The sequence below is a fragment of the Neoarius graeffei genome, chromosome 9 (assembly GCF_027579695.1).
Source record: "Neoarius graeffei isolate fNeoGra1 chromosome 9, fNeoGra1.pri, whole genome shotgun sequence".
Taxonomy (NCBI): domain Eukaryota; kingdom Metazoa; phylum Chordata; class Actinopteri; order Siluriformes; family Ariidae; genus Neoarius; species Neoarius graeffei.
In genome coordinates, this window is record NC_083577.1 from 45,198,376 (window position 1) to 45,218,281 (window position 19,906).

General features: G+C 39.4%; 1 protein-coding gene across 2 annotated transcripts in view; it reads left to right on the forward strand.

Moving 5' to 3' along the window:
- Positions 1-14,705, forward strand: part of wdr3 (WD repeat domain 3) — a 30,987-nt gene extending 16,282 nt beyond the window's left edge. For both annotated transcript variants that reach the window (XM_060929585.1, XM_060929586.1), the window contains exons 14-27: positions 572-657; positions 745-883; positions 1,693-1,749; positions 6,015-6,115; positions 6,407-6,518; positions 6,798-6,932; positions 8,624-8,674; positions 8,767-8,832; positions 8,919-9,011; positions 10,731-10,781; positions 11,027-11,070; positions 12,901-13,029; positions 14,205-14,298; positions 14,382-14,705. In XM_060929585.1, the coding sequence (XP_060785568.1) occupies positions 572-657; positions 745-883; positions 1,693-1,749; positions 6,015-6,115; positions 6,407-6,518; positions 6,798-6,932; positions 8,624-8,674; positions 8,767-8,832; positions 8,919-9,011; positions 10,731-10,781; positions 11,027-11,070; positions 12,901-13,029; positions 14,205-14,298; positions 14,382-14,537 (1,314 nt within the window). In that variant the 3' untranslated portion in view covers positions 14,538-14,705. The remainder of the gene's footprint in view (positions 1-571; positions 658-744; positions 884-1,692; positions 1,750-6,014; positions 6,116-6,406; positions 6,519-6,797; positions 6,933-8,623; positions 8,675-8,766; positions 8,833-8,918; positions 9,012-10,730; positions 10,782-11,026; positions 11,071-12,900; positions 13,030-14,204; positions 14,299-14,381) is intronic.
- The last annotated feature ends 5,201 nt before the right edge of the window (positions 14,706-19,906 follow it).

Here is a 19,906-nt window from a genome sequence, read left to right on the forward strand (position 1 = left end):
GAACATAATGTATACAGACATGAAAAAATTAAAAGAAAAACCCTGAGCCACCAGAACAGCTGTATTGGAACCAGAACTGTACTGGAGCAATGAACAGCATTCCTCTCAATAATAGTCCCTCAGTTGGTGTATTGATGATGTTGGTGGAGAGCACTGTTGAACACATCGATCCAAAATCTCCTATAGATGTTCAAGTGGGTTGAGATGTAGTGACTGAAGGTCATAGCTTGTAATTTACCTCATTCTTATACTCATCAAATCATTTAGTGAGCCCTCATGTCTGGTGATTGGGGGCATTGTGATCTTGGAAGACACCACGCCCATTAGGATAGAAATATGGTCAGTCAAAATAACTTGAAATGATTTACAGTGAGTTTTCCCTATAAAGGGGGTGTAGACCTAAGCCATGCCAGCAAAATGCCTACAGCATCACAATGCCATCAGTTTTTCCTTTGTCACGCTTTCATACGTCAAACTGTAACAGATAAGTGTAACTGATATGAGAAAATATTATTGCACATATTTATCATTGCAGAAATGTTGAAGTAAGTTTGTGTGTGTGTTCGTTCAGAGGGGAATTGTAACTGGAGGAGCTGACAAGATGGTGAAATTCTGGGACTTTGAGCTCATAAAGGACAATAAATTGGGAGCCAACAAGTGAGGAAGACTATGTCTGCTAACCATAACTCTCCATGTGTTTGTTAATGAAGGGTTTGTGTGTGACTTATGTGCATATTACTGCAGGAGACTGACGGTGAAACACACTCGCATACTCCAGTTGGACGAGGATGTGCTGTGTGTGCGCTACAGTCCTGACCAGAAACTGCTGGCAGTCTCTCTCCTCGACTGCACTGTGAAGATCTTCTACACAGACACACTAAAGGTATTCTGAAGAACACAAGTCAAATGGACACTACTGATGCTTCCGTGTCAGGAAAGTGTTATTGCACTGGTTATTCGTGCAGTTAAAGGAGAACTGAAGGCAAATTTTTTATTATCAAAATTCTATTTATCTCATTTTATTAAATATAGGAATGCATTTCTGACAGCTATTTTGTTACTGCTATAGCAAGTTAAGAGTGTTTGAAATATGCTATGTAATATATCAGTCCATATGTCAAAGCAATGGCTGTAAATGAGATTCGTTGAGACCTGTGCGAGACATCGTAGAACGGAAGTACAATTTACAGCGGAAATCAAAGTGACCACCATCTGCCAACGTTGTCAAAAGACACGCGTGCCCTCTTTCGAATGCTGATGTAATCAAGCCGGAAGTTTTGTTTGTTTTGATAGCAATCAGGAAAGTTTGATAAAAGTAGGCAGTAATCGTCATTTAAACTCGTTTTTGTGCAATATTTCGTTTGGAAAACAGTTTTCAAAATGGCGGCGCTGACACTTCACGTTTCGAAGTCTCGCACAAATCTCGTGAAGATTGCGCGGATAAATGACTCCTGCCGTGGATCAAAGAAACTAAATTCAACATGGCTGAAAACCGAATAAGCTGATAAGTATAATATTTAATTGCAATTAGTTGCCAATATGAGTCTTGATATAAGGTTACTAAAACCGAAAATGTAATTGAATAACTCGTTAATTAAGAAATAAAGCAAGTTTAAAAATGACTTTAGTTCTCCTTTAATAATGGCACACATACTGACAATTTGAAAGTAACAGATCTGTTTCTTTCTCTAGTTTTTCCTGTCTCTGTACGGACATAAACTGCCTGTGCTCTGTTTGGATATTTCACATGTAAGTTTTCCATCTAACTGTCATATAGAGACAATTAGGCTTGTACCTACATTATCATATGACAATAATTGCCTAACATTTTGTCATGGTTTGCAATATTATCATGCTATACCTTGGCACTGTTCAATTCTGTATTCTGATTGGTCAGAAGGTGTTTGGACAATAGTGGAGGCTGGAAGATGAACCACAGGTTTATTAATGCACTCGTTGTAATATTGTTATTGATTCTATAGTATAGCTCATGCAGAGATTTACAGTGTCTTGCAAAAGTATTCATCCACCTTTTGTGTTTGTTCTTTTTTGTCACATTACAAACTGGAATTAAAATGGATTTTTGGGAGGGTTAGCACCACTGATTTACACAACATGCCTACAACTTTTAAAGGTGAAAATTGTTGTTTTATTGTGACACAAACAATAATTAAGATAAAAAAAAAACACATCTGGAGTGTACATCAGTATTCCTCACCCCCAGTCAGTACTTTGTAGAGCCACCTTTTGCTGCAATTACAGCTGCAAGTCTCTTGGGGTATGTCTCTATTAGCTTAGCACATCCAGCCACTGGGATTTTTGCCCATTCCTCAAGACAAAACTGCTCCAACTCCTTCAGGTTAGATGGGTTGCGTTGGTGTCCAGCAATCTTCAAGTTATGTCACAGATTCTCAACTGGATTGAGGTCTGGGCTTTGATTAGGCCATTCCAAGACATTTAAATGTTTCCTTTTAAACTATTGCAGTGTAGCTTTAGCAGTATATTTAGGGTTATTGTCCTGCTGGAATGTGAACCTTCGTCCCAGTCTGAAACCTCTGGCTGACTCAAGCAGGTTTTCCTCCAGAATTGCCCTGTATTTAGTGCCATCCATCTTTCCTTCAGTCCTGACCAGCTCTTCTGTCCCTGCAGATGAAAAACATCCCCACAGCATGATGCTGTCACCACCATGCTTCATTGTAGGGATGGTGTTCTCAGTGTGTTGGGTTTGCGCCACACATGGCATTTTCCATGATGGCCAAAAAGTTCAATTTTGGTCTCATTTGACCAGAGAATCTTCTTCCGTGTGTTTGGGGAGTCTGCCACATGCTGTTGGGGAAAACTTCAAATGTGTTTTCTTCAGCAGTTCCTCTTTTCTGGCCATTCTTCCATAAAGCCCCGCTCTGTGGAGTGTATGGCTGAAAGTGGTCCTATGGACAGATACTCCCATCTCCGCTGTGGATCTTTGCAGCTCCTTCAGTGTTATCGTTGATGTCTTTGTTGCATCTCTGATTAATGCCCTCTTTGCCCAGTCTGTGAGTTTTGGTGGGCGGCCTTCTCTTGTCAGGTTTGTAGTGGTGCCATATTCTTTCTATTTTGTTATATTGGATTTAATGGTGCTCCCTGGGATATTCAAAGTTTGGGATATTTTTTATAACCCAACCCTGATCTACACTTCTCCACAACTTTGTCTCTGACCTGTTTGGAGGCTTCTTGGTTCTCATGTTGCTTGCTTAGTAGTGTTGCAGAGTCAGGGTCCTTCCAGAACAGGCTGATTTATACAGACATCATGTGACAGATCATGTGACCCTTTGATTGCATACAGGTGGCTGTTAATCAACTAATTATGTGACTTATGAAGTGAATTGGTTGGAGCAGCTCTCATTTAGGGGTTTCATACGAAAGGGGGGTGAATACCTATGCACACTCCAGATTTCTGTTTTTTCATCATAATTATTGTTTGTGTGACAATAAAACAACAATTTGCACCTTTAGAGTGGTAGGTATGTTGTGTAAATCAAATGGTGCTAACCCTCCAAAAATCCATTGTAATTCCATCTTGTAATGCGACAAAACAGGACAAACACCAAGGGGGATGAATACTTTTGCAAGACACTGTATGTGGCGGACTCTCCTCATAAACAGTTTTTAAAAACACTTGTCTAATCATTGATGTGGTGAAATTTCCACCCTGGAGAAATTCTTCAGGAGGGAGGACTGTGTTTTGTGGTTTCTCACTAACATACTGCATTTTGTTTGGTGTTATGAACATAACGTTAAGAGGAAAAAAAAAAGAGAGACTGGTGAGGGAACAATAGTTTAAAGTTGCTATAATATATCTGATAACAGGACCTAAGCTTAACAGATTTTCCACAACATTAAATTTGACTATAAATGGATAAATTGTCATTCTCTAATTAATAATAATATGCTGTAAGAGAGAGAAAACCCTTCAGGTGGTGCCATTATTGAAAAATAATCACTCCAGTTATCATAAGTTTCAGTGTGATAACAGTATTGCACCTCCCCATCATTGATATTTTCCAATAAAAGCATGCCCCATTGTATTTTTTTATTCCTTATATATTTAGCAGTTATTCCACAAAATCGAGTTGTACGTGAGCTGATAGCCGACGAGGCGTGTAGCGCAGAGTTGGTTATAAACCATGTATGATGAGATTGAGTGGAATAACTGTTTTATTCTATCAACATTCACTGGACTTTTGAGGAACAGAGCGTTTTATTTTTTGCAAATTCGATCAATAGAAACTTTGTACAAAACGTCAGACAAAATCATTTCCGCATAAAATGTAAACAAACCGGTGAAATGACAGTAGCAATTTGTGAAAAATGCTATCATAATTCTTGAAAAAAAAGATACTTTCATTCCATATTTTGTTGTGGTGTGTTTTTTGTTTTTGTTTTTTGGGGGTTTTGCTTTCAAGTAGAGTTTTAATTTCGTTCTCGGTTGGTTCAGTAACACAGTCTGCCATTATCTTTTTCATCTTGAGGGGTTTTTGGCAGTTGGCAAACCAACTTAAAGGTGCATTACTGCCATCGACTGGGTTGGAGTGTGGAACAGGAGATATTTGGGGGGACTATATTATTTTAGCTATTTCTGTTTCTTTTAAATACTTGATAAAATGAGATCCGACTTGATGTGCTTTGCCATTTTGTTTCTCTCTACTCGCAGTATATGAGCTGATAACCTAGTAGTAGAGTAGCCAATCAGAGCGCGCGATTGCTCATATCCAGTGAATGTGAATTAGAATATTGTGTATCATAAAGGACCCATTGTGGATATTACATTTGAGAAAGAAATGTGCTGTAATCATACATCACCTGTATACTATACAGTACAAAGGGCATTTACTAACAATCAGCATTCTGGCAATATTTACAGGGTAGTCACACTAGAGGCTTAATGCCGTTGTAATGAAAATTCTTCGTATATTCCGGGATATTCGAAGAGCATTCTAAAAATTGAGTGCATTCCAAACTTTCGGGCCCATTCTTGTGGCCGGCCCGAATGTTTTGCTCATGCTCCAAACATTCGAGGTGCATTCGAAGAGGAGAAATATCGATTCGAAGTGTATTCTGACTGCATTCTAAATATTCTTATGGCATTCCAACAGCATTTGAAATATTCTGATCACGTTCGAGGGAAAAATCAAAATGGCAAGCCACTTAAAATCCTGCCAGAATGTCCTGAATGAGCCGGAATGCCGTTGGAATGAAAATTCTTTGTATATTCCGGGATATTCAAAGTACAGTCTAAGTATTCGAGCTGCATTCTTTTTGAATTCTTAGACATTCAAAACATATTCGGCAGCTATTCCAGGAGCGTTCTGACTGCATTTGAGGTGAATTCGTACAGCATTCGAGGCACCTTCTGACCAGACTTTGGGTGGTATTCGGGCAGCAATTGAACCGCACTCATACGGCATTCGAAGTGCATTCTTAATATTCTTACTGCATTCTAACAGCATCCTAGGTATTCCTGCTGTGTTCCAACTACATTTGAACTGCATTCGAAAGCTAATACACCCGGAATGTGCAGGAATCATTCGAGACGGATTCAAAGTGCATTCTAAGTATTTGAATGGCATTCTTACAAAGCTGTAAGAACGTTGGTCAGTTTGAAATTCCCACCCAAATGTGGCATGAATTTTGAAAATTTTTTCATTCCAGCTGGTTCTGCTTGATTCCTGCTAATTCCGAATAAGTATGACGGGGGTCTTAAATATGAAGAAATGTTAATGTTGGCTAAAAGGAATCTGCCTGCGGTTGTATGTAGTAAAGATATTTCTAATACAGAGGAGTTGGACCCTTGACCGAACTCCCATCCCATCAACAAAACAGTAATGAGAGTATTTTGAAGTATGTGCAATAACTGTAGTGTATGATGAATATTGTAAACTCTAAGAAACATGTGCTTCCAGTTCATTATGATGGTTCTTTACAGTGAAAAATAAGTTTATTCTGATTTCAGTCCTAATAGTCTAATTGCGTTTTAGGATAGTGCACTAATAGCCACTGGATCGGCAGACAGAAACGTGAAGGTCTGGGGTTTAGACTTCGGTGACTGCCATCGTTCGATGTTTGCACATGATGACAGGTACTAGATGTTTCTGTTGCTTATACAATCTTGTATCCCTTTGCTTCGTGTTAGAATAGTTATTGAACCCAAAAGACCTGGCTTATGACCAGGTACCGAGGAAGGTACATGTCTTTACTGTCAGATTATGAAAGTGTGGTCATTTCCTCCCTGTCTGCTTTTAGTTAGTGGTTACCTTTTCTGCTGTTCGTTCATCTGCTGTGTTGATGAAAATTCACAAGATGATGTCATCCCAGATGGTCAATATTTGCCTCCTTCTCTTTTTTCCCCTTTCTTCTTCTCTCTTCCCAGTGTAATGTTCCTTCAGTTTGTCCCCAAAACCCATCTGTTTTTCACAGCGGGAAAGGACCGAATGATCAAACAGTGGGATGCTGACAAGTTTGAACACATCCAGACCCTGGAGGTGATTATTTTCTAGCAGAACAGACCATTTTCCATATGCATGTGAGTGAGGTAAATGATTGTACTGAGGGTTACAGGGTGAAAATGCAGGCTGCTATTGACATTAAGGCAAAATTTGTGACATGAACAGAGCACAGTCAGTGGGCAGCAAAGGGTAATTGTATTACGTAAGCCGAATATTTTATAATTTAAGTCTTGTTAATATAGAAACTGAATAAAACACCTGATCAGAGGCTTTATTATCCTTCTTGACATTTGACTTCTGGGCCTTGTTCCTTAGGGACACCATGGTGAAGTATGGTGCCTGGCCATCAGTCCCAATGGAGACCACCTTGTCTCTTCCTCTCATGATAAGTCCCTCAGGCTTTGGGAGAGAACCAGGGAGCCTATCATTCTCCAGGAGGAGAGGGAGATGGTGAGTAGCTGTAGCGCAGATAGTGATTTTGGGAACCTGGTAACACCACACTGTCTTGCTAATAAGCACAATATACTCCTCTTTTCCAAAAAGGAAAAGTCCTAAAAGGAGATAAAGAGAACCCAGTTAAACAAACGAGACAAAAATATTATACTCGGTCACTTATTTATTGAGGAAAATGATCCAATATTACATATCTGTGAGTGGCAAAAGTATGTGAGCCTCTAGGATTAGCAGTTAATTTGAAGGTGAAATTAGAGTCAGGTGTTTTCAATCAATGGGATGACAATCAGGTGTGAGTGGGCACCCTGTTTTATTTAAAGAACAGGGATCTATCAAAGTCTGATGTTCACAACACATGTTTGTGGAAGTGTATCGTGGCACGAACAAAGGAGATTTCTGAGGACCACAGAAAAAGCGTTGTTGATGCTCATCAGGCTGGAAAAGGTTACAAAACCATCTCTAAAGAGTTTGGACTCCACCAATCCACAATCAGACAGATTGTGTACAAATGGAGGAAATTCAAGACCATTGTTACCCTCCCCAGGAGTGGTCGACCAACAAAGATCACTCCAAGAGCAAGGCGTGTGATAGTCGGTGAGGTCACAAAGGACCCCAGGGTAACTTCTAAGCAACTGAAGGCCTCTCTCACATTGGTTAATGTTCATGAGTCCACCATCAGGAGAACACTGAACAACAATGGTGTGCATGGCAGGGTTGCAAGGAGAAAGCCACTGCTCTCCAAAAAGAATATTGCTGCTTGTCTGCAGTTTGCTCAAGATCACATGGACAAGCCAGAAGGCTATTGGAAAAATGTTTTGTGGACAGATGAGACCAAAATAGAACTTTGTGGTTTAAATGAGAAGCGTTATGTTTGTAGAAAGGAAAACACTGCATTCCAGCATAAGAACCTTATCCCATCTGTGAAACATGGTGGTGGTAGTATCATGGTTTGGGCCTGTTTTGCTGCATCTGGGCCAGGACGGCTTGCCATCATTGATGGAACAATGAATTCTGAATTATACCAGCGAATTCTAAAGGAAAATGTCAGGACATCTGTCCATGAACTGAATCTCAAGAGAAGGTGAGTCATGCAGCAAGACAGCGACCCTAAGCACACAAGTCGTTCTACCAAAGAATGGTTAAAGAAGAATAAAGTTAATGTTTTGGAATGGCCAAGTCAAAGTCCTGACCTTAATCTAATGGAAATGTTGTGGAAGGACCTGAAGTGAGCAGTTCATGTGAGGAAACCTACCAACATCTCAGAGTTGAAGCTGTTCTGTACCGAGGAATGAGCTAAAATTCCTCCAAGCCGGTGTGCAGGACTGATCAACAGTTACCGGAAACGTTTAGCTGCAGTTATTGCTGCACAAGGGGGTCACACCAGATACTGAAAGCAAAGGTTCACATACTTTTGCCATTCACAGACATGTAATATTGGATCATTTTCCTCAATAAATAAATGAGCGAGTATAATATTTTTGTCTCATTTGTTTAACTGGGTTCTCTTTATCTACTTTCAGTGTGAAAATCTGATGTTGTTTTAGGGTCACATTTATGCAGAAATATAGAAATTCTAAAGGGTTCACAAACTTTCAAGCACCACTGTATTCATTTTTAGCCTGTGTAATATCTCTGAACTGCTCTGAACTACCCATCCTAAAAAAATCACTTGTTCTGACTTTTCCCAGGAAAGAGAAGCAGAATTTGAAGAATCTTTAGCCAAAGGAGATGAGCCTGTGGTATGTAGTGGTTTTGATCCTTACAGACTGCTTATCTGTTTCTCTTACTTAGGAATATGAATAGATGTAACACTGATTCATGTTTATTCCAGGTCCCCGGTGAGGCCAAAGGTGAGGCCGAGCCTGCAGGGAAGAAGACTATTGAGACAATCAAAGCTGTGAGTTAACCAGTCCTTAGGGGTATTTCTGAAGATTAAATCTTTCCCCTTTGTTTTGAGTAATTTCTCAAAAAAAAAAATTCCAGGCGGAGCGTATAATGGAGGCACTGGAACTCTACAGAGAGGAGAGCAAGAAGTTGGAGGAACACAAGGCTGCCTGTGAGGCGGCAGGAAAGGAGGTGTAGAACATCTTCCATTCTAACAGGGCTTGGGAATGTGATGTCCTGCTGCAACGATCCTCCTTGCTATAAGGTTAAGAACAGTTAGGGGACATTAAAGCAAGATCCTGATGATCAAAATATAGTGCTTTTCAGATTTGGGGCCATTATGGTAATTTATATAAAAATAGACCGTGAAATGTAATTTTACAAATTTTTTGTGTGTGTGGATTAAAACACAGTATCTCCAGGATGAAACGGACACTGAAAGAATTGGGTTTTACTTGCCTCTTTTGTTACTTTAAATGGATAAATTAAGTTTGCAAATTTGTTAGATTTCTCACTCTCTGGTAATATACAGTAGTTTTATGGTTATTTATAGTCCATAGCAGGACAGAGTGCAGGTTTGAATCACTACCACTACTACTTTTCATTTACTGTGTTTACTGAGTAGCTCACAAGTAGCTTACGCAAGTTCTGCTACAGTTTGCCAGTGTATGATTAGCCCATCTAGCCTTAAGGCCGATGAGCTATTGCCATGGCATGCTGTCCGTTGTTCACAATTCAGTTAAATCGTATCTCCTCTGTTAATTCTCCACGGATTTCTGTTCCGATCGTTTTGTTTGAAAGAACTCATCACTCCGCACAAAACTTGGTCGTTGCTTTGTCAAATTTGTTGCTAATGAGTTTGTAATTAAGCCAAATGAACAAATTTTCCAGGCCTGTCAGTAGAATTTTATCTCCTCTCTCATTTCTCATCAGATTCCAGTTCTGATCAATGTTTTGGGTAGATCTTCTCATGAGGAAGAAAACTTGGTCGTTTGTTTGTTGATTTCCCTGTTGGAAATAATTTGTTTACGACTTTGTTTATTTTCAGTTAAATCGTCTCTCCTCCCTCAATTCTCAATGGATTTCTGTTCTGATTGTTTTATTTGAAAGAACTAGAACTTCTGCACAACACTTGGTCATTGTATTGTCAATTTTTTGCTAACAAATTAGTAATTAGGTCAACTTAAGAAATTTTCTTCTAACTAGAATTGTATCTCCTCATTTATCCTGCGAATTCAGTTCTGCTTGATGTTTTGGGTAGAGCTTCCCTTGGGGAGCAAAATTTGGTCCTTTGTTGATTTTCCTGTTGTAAACAGTTTGTTGTGGTGGTTGGTCCTCCCTCACATTTCTCACATTTCCGTTCTGTTTGATGTTTTGGTAGTCACAGTTGTTTTGATGGCAGGCCAGATGAGCTACTACATCCCTGATGTTTTGGTTAAATCTGTAAAATCCATCTGTATGTGAATTCTGTATCAGCTTTCGGTGATTGATGTAACTCACTGATATGCTTCTGTGTCGTTACTCAACACATTGTTTGTAGGGCTCAACATTTGACTGATTTTCTCAGAAGGTGGATGTACAATTTTGCATGTAAACCAGAAGTCTTTTTATAATGGAGCCGTCCAAGAAAATGCGGTGTTTATCTGCCGCAACCAAACCAGAATGTTTACTCCCAGTGTTTATATGGGGCAGATAATGTGAAGAAGGAGCCTCTGACATTAGGACATCTCAGTCTCGCAGTGCAACATGACATGACCTTGATTCCCAAGCCCTGTGCATACATGCACACCTCTCTGAATATTAAACTAGTCTCTGCATATTGCACTTTGCACCATTTCTCTTTTTGCCAAATTCCTCATGATTTCTTAGTTAATTACCTGGATTTGATTACTAACACACTTTATTTTTCAGTTACCTCCACCAGTCATGAACCCAATTCTTGTGGCTTATGGAGGTATCTCGGTAAGAAAACATTCTAAAATTCTTTCACTACATGCAGTACATGAACTCTCTGAAATTTTTGTTTTGACTTCCGGAACACAAACAAGGAACTAGCTCTGTATAATAAAACACTAGTTACACAGAGACACACTGGTCAATAAAGTTTTCCAGTAATTACTGTAATGCCCAAGGATGTTGACTTGTAATAAATGAATGAGTTCCTGTATTAGTGCTATACTAACAGCTTCTTCTCTGGTGGCCCACAGCCCTCTCGCTATGTTTTGGATGTCATAAAGAAGGTCCGGTCTAGGTAAGGGAATGCTTCCCACTCAAACACACTGTACTGCATATCTTAACTGAAAAAAATAAAAAATAAAATAAAAATCAAACTGAAAAGTACACTACCGTTCAAAAGTTTGGGGTCACCCAGACAATTTTGTGTTTTCCATGAAAAGTCACACTTTTATTTACCACCATAAGTTGTAAAATGAATAGAAAATATAGTCAAGACATTTTTCTGGCCCTTTTGAGCATTTAATCGACCCCACAAATGTGATGCTCCAGAAACTCAATCTGCTCAAAGGAAGGTCAGTTTTATAGCTTCTCTAAAGAGCTCAACTGTTTTCAGCTGTGCTAACATGATTGTACAAGGGTTTTCTAATCATCCATTAGCCTTCTGAGGCAATGAGCAAACACATTGTACCATTAGAACACTGGAGTGAGAGTTGCTGGAGATGGGCCTCTATACATCTATGGAGATATTGCACCAAAAACCACACATTTGCAGCTAGAATAGTCATTTAGCACATTAGCAATGTATAGAGTGGATTTCTGATTAGTTTAAAGTGATCTTCATTGAAAAGAACAGTGCTTTTCTTTCAAAAATAAGGACATTTCAAAGTGACCCCAAACTTTTGAACGGTAGTGTATGTGTACAAGCGTTTCCTAGTGTTCATGCACTGTCACACTGGTGTACATGCCCTTTTAGATAACTTACATGAGCGAGTGAATGAGTTCAAGTTAAAATGTAAATGTTAACCAAAAACCATTAAACAGAAATTTCCAGAACTAAGTATAAAGCCAGTTAACATGTGTAACTTGTGGTCCACCATTAAGTGAGTCTAGAAGTGGATCTAAGTCCATCTGGTTGTTCATATGCACATGATTTTAAAATTTGGATTTAATAAGCAGACCACAGATGAGAAGGATTTAAAATGTTGGTTTTTTAAATGCATTTGGGATGATGTTATAAAATCTGTTATTCTATCCACATTCACTGGATGTGAGCAATCGTGCGCTCCGATTGGCTACTCTACAACTAGGCTATCAGCTTATATACTGTGAGTAGAGAAAAATAAAATGGCAGAGCAAGTTGTTCAACTAACTGAGGACGAAATAAAAACTCGACTCGAAAACAAAACCCCCAAAAATCGAGTATTTAAAAGAAACCGAAATGGCTAAAAGAATAGTTTTATTTCCCTCCTAATATCTCCTGTTCCACACTCCAGCCCAGTCGGTGGCAGTAATGCACCTTTAAGTTGGTTTGCCAACTGCCAAAAAAAGAAACCCCCCCCAAAAAAAAAAAAATACAAAAAAGCAACAAAATATGGAATGAAAGTATCCATATGGTAAGAATGTATTTTTTTTCAAGAATTATTATTATAGCATTTTTCACAAATTGTTACTGTCATTTCGCCAGTTTGTTTACATTCTAAGTGGAAATTATTTTGTCGGACATTTTGTGTAAAGTTTTTATTTATTGAATTTGCAAAAAATAAAAATGCTCTGTTTCTCAAAATCCAGTGAATGTGGATATAATAAAACGGTTATTCTGCTCAATCTTGTTATGCATGGCTTATAGCCAACACCGTGCTACTCGCCTCATCAGCTATCAGCTCATGCACGACTTGATTTCGTGGAATAACTGTTAAATATAGGGATTTCTCGGAAGTAATTGTAAATACAGCTTCAGGATTTATTCTCCATCTTTATAAATGTATCTGCAGGGCTTTACATATAGGAGAGTAAATGTTATTGACGAGTGTAGTTAATGACTTGCTGATATGGCTTGTTGTGTGTGTGCATACAAGATGAATGCTAGTTACTCTGTATGGTGACGCAATACTTTTCTGAGTTTCAGTGAGTTGGAGGTGTCTCTACTGGTGCTGCCGTTTCCTTATATTCCTGATCTGCTCTCACTCTTAAACACCTACGTAAAACAGAGCCTGGAGGTGGAGCTGGTCTGCCGCTGCCTCTTCTTCCTGCTCAGGTATGCAGAAAGTTCAGTTTACACAGGGCTCTTAACTGGTTAAAGGCTCAAAACTAGAAAGTGTTTCCAAAATTTGTATATTACTACTGAAATCACCACAGCATTCATCAAGAACTAAGGATAAACAAATGATACCGGAAATGCCGTATAAATATACTCATGATCAGATGCAATTCTTTGTTGACTGAAGTTCTGACTTGACCAGCCATAGGAACACACTAGAAACAAAAACTGAAAACTTAATCGCCCGTAGCTCATCTGGAACAGAAATATTAATTTTAAAGCTTTGTTACCAGTTAATAATGTTTTTTTTTTTTTTTTTTAATTCTGTGCAGCTTACTAGTTTATTATTTCCATCCTGCATTCCAACTCCCTAATATTTTGTGATCAAGATAATGTTATGGGATTTCATTCAGTGTATAATTTTACACACCCTGTTCTGCATCATTCATTGATGAAGAAACAAGGTAAATGTAAACTTCCTGTGAATGTTTTCGCCACAAAAATACCTACATAGGCTTGGTGATCTATCAGTTGATGTGCTGCACTCATGAACGCAAGATAAAAACAGCTTAACTAACTAACTAACCCAGATTAGGGCTAGCTATTTAGCCAACTGGTATGTCAATACATTTTTAAACGGATAATTTGCTAACTGTTGACTGTGTTGCAATAACTGCAAATGGATTTATTTTGATGATGGCATTTCATCATTGTATACTGGACTACAAGCTAAAATTTCACAGCCTGTGTGTGTGGACATCTCCTTAAAATACACAGCTGCTGGGTCTAATAACTTTCCAAACTTACGATTTTATTATACTTACAGTCTGTATAAAACAACATTTTGTTCTAATCTGTTTAGGAACATTTTGGCTCTTCCTCATCAAAGCTGCCTAGAAACAAGTACAAGTTTGGCCACGCAGAATGACGTGAATGAATGATTGATTAAACTGACGTACAACATCAAAATACCCAGTGATTTTGAAAACAACTTGTTAAATCAGTTTCAGCAGCATGGAAACCAACTCCTGCCTGCTAATCTGTTCTGTTATATGCATACAACGTGGACTGATCCGATGATTATTCAGAAGTACATTTCAGTGAAGCTAAATGGAAGGGGGGGGGGGGGGGGATACTGCACGTGTAACTTACAAGTTTGTTTTCTGTTGAAGAATCCACTTTGGGCAGATCAGCAGTAACCAAATGCTGCTGTCAGTTATTGATGAGCTGAGGACAAACACAATCTCCAAAGTGCGGGAGATCAGGGTAAGTACGTATATTCGACCTGCAGCAAGCTTGGCTGTCTCCATTAGACTGGCAGCTTTGCTCACTCTGTCCCTCTCCCTCAGGATGTGCTGGGCTTTAACAGCGCAGGCCTTCACTTCCTGCAGCGGGAGATTGAGAGCAAAGAAGATGTGATGTTCTTTGCTGATGCCACAGGTCACTTTGAGGAGAAGAAGAGAAAGAGGAGAAAGAAAGAAAGGACCATACTGACCATCACATAAACCAGTTCACATAAAACAGCATCCCACCTAGAAAATGTCACAATAGACTGTGTTTCCTCTTCAATTTCATGATGATATCTTAAGATGTCATATTTTACAGTTTATGGGCTTGAATATGATTTGTAACTGCCAATTTCTACTTTTTCTTAAAAGATTTCAGTCACAAGCCCACTTTGAGTCTTTATTTTTACATTATCTGTTGAAATATCACTTAAATCATAGGACGAGCCTGTAGGAGTGGTGAAGTTTATAGCTATTAAATGTTATCCAGAGTGTCTAGAAATGGGTACATTTTAGTATCCTGACAGATTTCTGTTTAAGTTAAATGAGACCAGACAAGTGGTGATGTGTATAGGTTTTTCTACAGCTTTTCCTGGACCAGCGCTGTCTGGAAGGGGTGGGTGGGGGCGGATTCAGCAGTGAAGTGATGATGTTGGCTGAGGGTTTAGTGGGGATGAATATGTTAGAGCTGTCACCAGAGCAGAGGACCACCACTGGGATTTTTCCATCATATTAATAGGAACCAGGAAAGGGGGGGGTATTCTGGTTTATTCTCATATCTCTCTTATGTACAGGTCAGTGAATGACTAGGAGAGAGCTTTAGTTAACGTGTGTGTATCGCTGACCGAAACTAAGACAGTCAGGACTGTTCCACAGTTTAGTTTATGCACAAGTCAAGCTATGTTGCTAGCTTAACCAAAGCTGTGCTGTCTCTGGTGCTTCATGCCAGGAAACAAAAGGAGGATTACGTGTCGGTGCATTTCCTGTCTGGTCTTAGCTGGACAGGAAAGGTTTCAGGAATGCTTTAATAAGCTTAGCAAGCATGTAATAAATGTATGTAATGTAGAAGCTGAAATTCACTATTACATGCCTGAGTGTACAGAACACGGAACATGCAGTGTGTGAAAAGCTGTGGTCTTGTATCAGCCCTGTTGCGATGATTAGTGGAATAGAGTGCCTTGCAAAAGTATTCATACCCCTTGGTGTTTGTCCTGTTTTGTCGCATTACAAGCTGGAATTAAAATGGATTATTTGGGGGGGGGGTTAGCACCATTTGATTTACACAATGTGCCTACCACTTTAAAGGTGCACATTGTTTTTATTGTGACACAAACAATAAGGTGAAAAACCAGAAATCTGGAGTGTGCATAGGTATTCACCCCCCTCAAAGTCAATACTTTGTAGAGCCACCTTTTGCTGCAATCACAGCTGCAAGTCTCTTGAGGTATGTCTCTATTAGCTTAGCACATCTAGCCACTGGGATTTTTGCCCATTCCTCAAGACAATACTACTCCAACTCTTTCAAGTTAGATGGGTTGTGTTGGTGTACAGCAATCTTCAAGTTATGCCACCGATTCTCAATTGGATTGAGGTCTTGGCTTTGATTAGATCATTCCAAGACATTTAAATGTTTCCCTTTAAACAACTCCAGTGTAGCTTTAGCAGTCTGTTTAGGGTCATCGTCCTGCTGGACCATGAACCTTCATCCCAGTCTGAAACCTCTGGCTGACTCAAACAGGTTTTCCTCCAGAATTGCCCTGTATTTAGTGCCATCCATCTTTCCTTCAGTCCTGACCAGCTTTTCTGTCCCTGCAGATGAAAAATATCCCCACAGCATGATGCTGCCACCACCATGCTTCATTGTAGGGATGGTGTTCTCAGGGTGTTGGGTTTGCACCACACATGGCATTTTCCATGATGGCCAAAAAGATCAATTTTGGTCTCATTTAACCAGAGAATGCTCTTCCATGTGTTTGGGGAGTCTTCCACATGCTGTTGGGCAAGCTCCAAACGTGTTTTCTTCAGCAGTGGCTTTTTTCTGGCCACTCTTCCAGAAAGCCCCACTCTGTGGGGTGTATGGCTTAAAGTGGTCCTATGGACAGATACCCCCATCTCCGCTGTGGATCTTTGCAGCTCCTTCAGTGTTATCTTTGGTGTTTTTGTTGCATCTCTGATTAATGCCCTCCTTACCCAGTCTGAGAGTTTTGGTGGGCAGCCTTCTCTTATGTTTGTAGTGGTGCCATGTTCTTTCCATTTTGCTGTAATGGATTTAATAGTGCTCTGGTATATTCAAAGTTTGGGATTTTTTTTTTTTTATAACTCCACCCTAATCTATACTTCTCCACAACTTTGTCTCTGACCTGTTTGGAGGCTCCTTGGTTCTCATGTTGCTTGCTTAGTAGTGTTGCAGAGTCAGGGTCCTTCCAGAACAGGCTGATTTATACAGACATCACGTGACAGATCATGTGACCCTTTGATTGCATACAGGTGGATCTTAATCAACTAATTATGAGTTATGAAGTGAATTGGTTGGACCAGCTCTTATTTAGAGGTTTCATATGAAAGGGGGTGAATACTTGTGCACACTCCAGATTTGTTTTTTCATCTTTAATTATTGTTTGTGTCACAGTAAAAAACAATGTGCACCTTTAAAGTTGTATGCATGTTGTGTAAATGAAATGGTGCTAACCCTCCAAACATCCATTTTAATTCCAGCTTGTAATGCGACAAAATAGGACAAACACCAAGGGGGATGAATACTTTTGCAAGGCTCTGTGTGTGTGTGTGTGTGTGTGTTTCACTTTAACTCTTACTGCTTGTTTCTCATTACACCCATATCAATCTCCCTCCAGTGCAATGGTGACATACAAAGGGAACACTTCCAGAATGTGACTCTGCTCAAATAACTGTCTGCTATCATAGCTTTCAGTTTTAAAAATGATAGCCAAGGCTGTAAAAATGGCTGAGTGCGCGCATATATAAAATGAGGCTCAAGATATCAATGGACTGAAAAACGTTCACATGAACATCCAAACCCCCTGCCTCATTAACTATTAGACTGAGAAAGATGCATGTTGTTAGGCCAAGCAAAGAGTGAGAAGATGACTAAAGTTCTGGTAATGAAAAGCAGGGGCCCCTCTCTTGGCACTTCAGTTTTAAACAAGATGACCATCTTTTCCAAGTTCTGTGTAAAATATATCAAGCAGTGGAAGTATGTTTAACAAACAAATAAATAAGTAAGATTGAACTGTACATAAAACGTGCTTTTAATAGTGATCGTGTTAGAATTTTACTGAAGTAACTACAAAAAAATGCTGTACCTTTTACTGTTATATTCAACTCTATGGCTGAATATCACATGGTGTGCATTACATGTAATGGGCTTTGAGTGGTGTAGAAGGCTATACCTTAGGTAGCATGCATGAAACATCAATTTAATATTGTCTACTGTACATCTTAAATTTCAGTCAATATAATGCAATATTGGCTAGTGGTGATCAAGTGAACAAGACTAATGAAAAATTTTCATTATTTACTTGTATAGCCTATTAGTGCTGACTCATTTTCAAACTTTACTCTGCATTTTTATGATGGTAAGTGGAGTTACAATACAAGATTTCCATCCATTACCTGTAGCCGCTTATCCTGTTCTACAGGGTCGCAGGCAAGCTGGAGCCTATCTCAGGTGACTATGGGTGAGAGGCGGGGTACACCCTGGACAAGTCGCCAGGTTATCGCAGGGCTAACACAGAGACAACCAACCATTCACATTCACACCTACGGTCAATTTAGAGCCACCAATTAGCCTAACCTGCATGTCTTTGGACTGTGGGGGAAACCGGAGCACCCGGAGGAAACCCACGCGGACACGGGGAGAACATGCAAACTCCACACAGAAAGGCCCTCGCCGGCCGCTGGGCTCGAACCCGGACCTTCTTGCTGTGAGGCGACAGTGCTAACCACTACACTACCGTGCCACCCCAATACAAGATTTTACATATATATGATTAGAGCTAGCACATAAGTAAGCCATAATATCAGCAGGACAGGAAGTGTGAAAGAAAGTTTGATGTCCCCTTCCTTTTCCCACACTTTATGCACATAAATGGATGGATTTATTTCATGGTCCTTCTGATTCAGGGGTCTTACATGAGGTGTTGCCTGCCATACAGCTTGTCGTAAACAGAGCTATTCTGGGTTCCTATGTGTGCAGCATTTCTCTCTGATTTTGGGACGGGTCAAGAAAAATAAAATGTATTGAATGAAATTCTCTTATTTGCTAAAGCTATAGAGACTGTGCTTTGCTAAAAAATAAAAACTCCAAGGTTTCTTTCCATAAGAAAGCTAAATGAACCCTTTTTTCTAAGAGTGTACAGCTCTCACAGTCTCACAGCAGAAAACAAATGTGAGTGAAGCAAACCTCCAGTTTCGAATAATAGTCCCAGTTTGAGTTAGAGCACTGGGTGGCAGCATTGACTTTCTAAAATTCTTTTGGTTGAGCTATGCTGACAGTCCTGTCACACTGCAGTTCACCCAAATTACCCATCACTGAGTTTATTCATATTCTTCTTTAACACATCTTTAAAAAATAGTAAGCTAAAACAACAAAAAAAAATCTTATCAGCAGATAAGGCCATCAATTTTAAGTCTGAGCTTTTTTTTTTTTTTAGAAGTAATTTGATCACTATTTCCTCATGCCTGAGGTTATTAAACTATGTTCATGTCAAATTCATCCTTAATATGGCACCATTAGCTTATCCTATAGAGACTCAATGTGACAATGGAGCAGAGAGGTTGAGTGAGGGAGTATTGTACTGGGGTGGGTTTCCCAAAAGCCTCTTAACGCTATTAGCAGATCAACTAGGAGAGAGAGAGTGTTCATTGTGCTGCTCACTCTACCATTTAAAGATTATCTTTGTGTTGCTATGCTTTTGGGAAACTCAGGCCTGTACGATGCCTGTTACTAAGAATTTAAATGATGTAATAAAGTATTCTAGACATGGACACTTCATATTACTACCCATAAACAGACACTCAGTCCTTTCCTGTGAGTCTTTACCCTGATGCAATTATTACAGACAGGACTTGTTTTCCACCAACAAGAATGCTCCTGTTTTCCCCTGACAAATGTCATTCACTTCCAGTTTAAAAAGGAAAATAAATAGAAAATATCACTCCAAGGATAGAGCAGGGACTTGTTCCAAAAACACTTTTATAATGGCACTGGATTTATGAGATTAAATTTGTAAATATGGAAAGTATAATAAATTAACTCATGTTTATCTTGATGGAATAATGATAAAAATAGAAACGTTGGGGTGGAGGATGAGTGGACACAACTCATAACAGCCCTTAAGTAATATTTTGTTAAAGCACGTTTTGCTTGTGATGCATGACACAGTCCTTTTGGGTAAGTCTACCAACTTTAGCATTTGTCTTGAGTTGGCAATTTTATTCCACTCTACCTTCCAAAAATGCTCCGGATCTATCAAATTGCAAGGTCATGATCTGTGCTTGGTTCTCTTTCCAGGCATGCCACAGCTTTTCGATAGGTCTGTGCTCTGACAGGGCCATTCCAAAACCTTGAT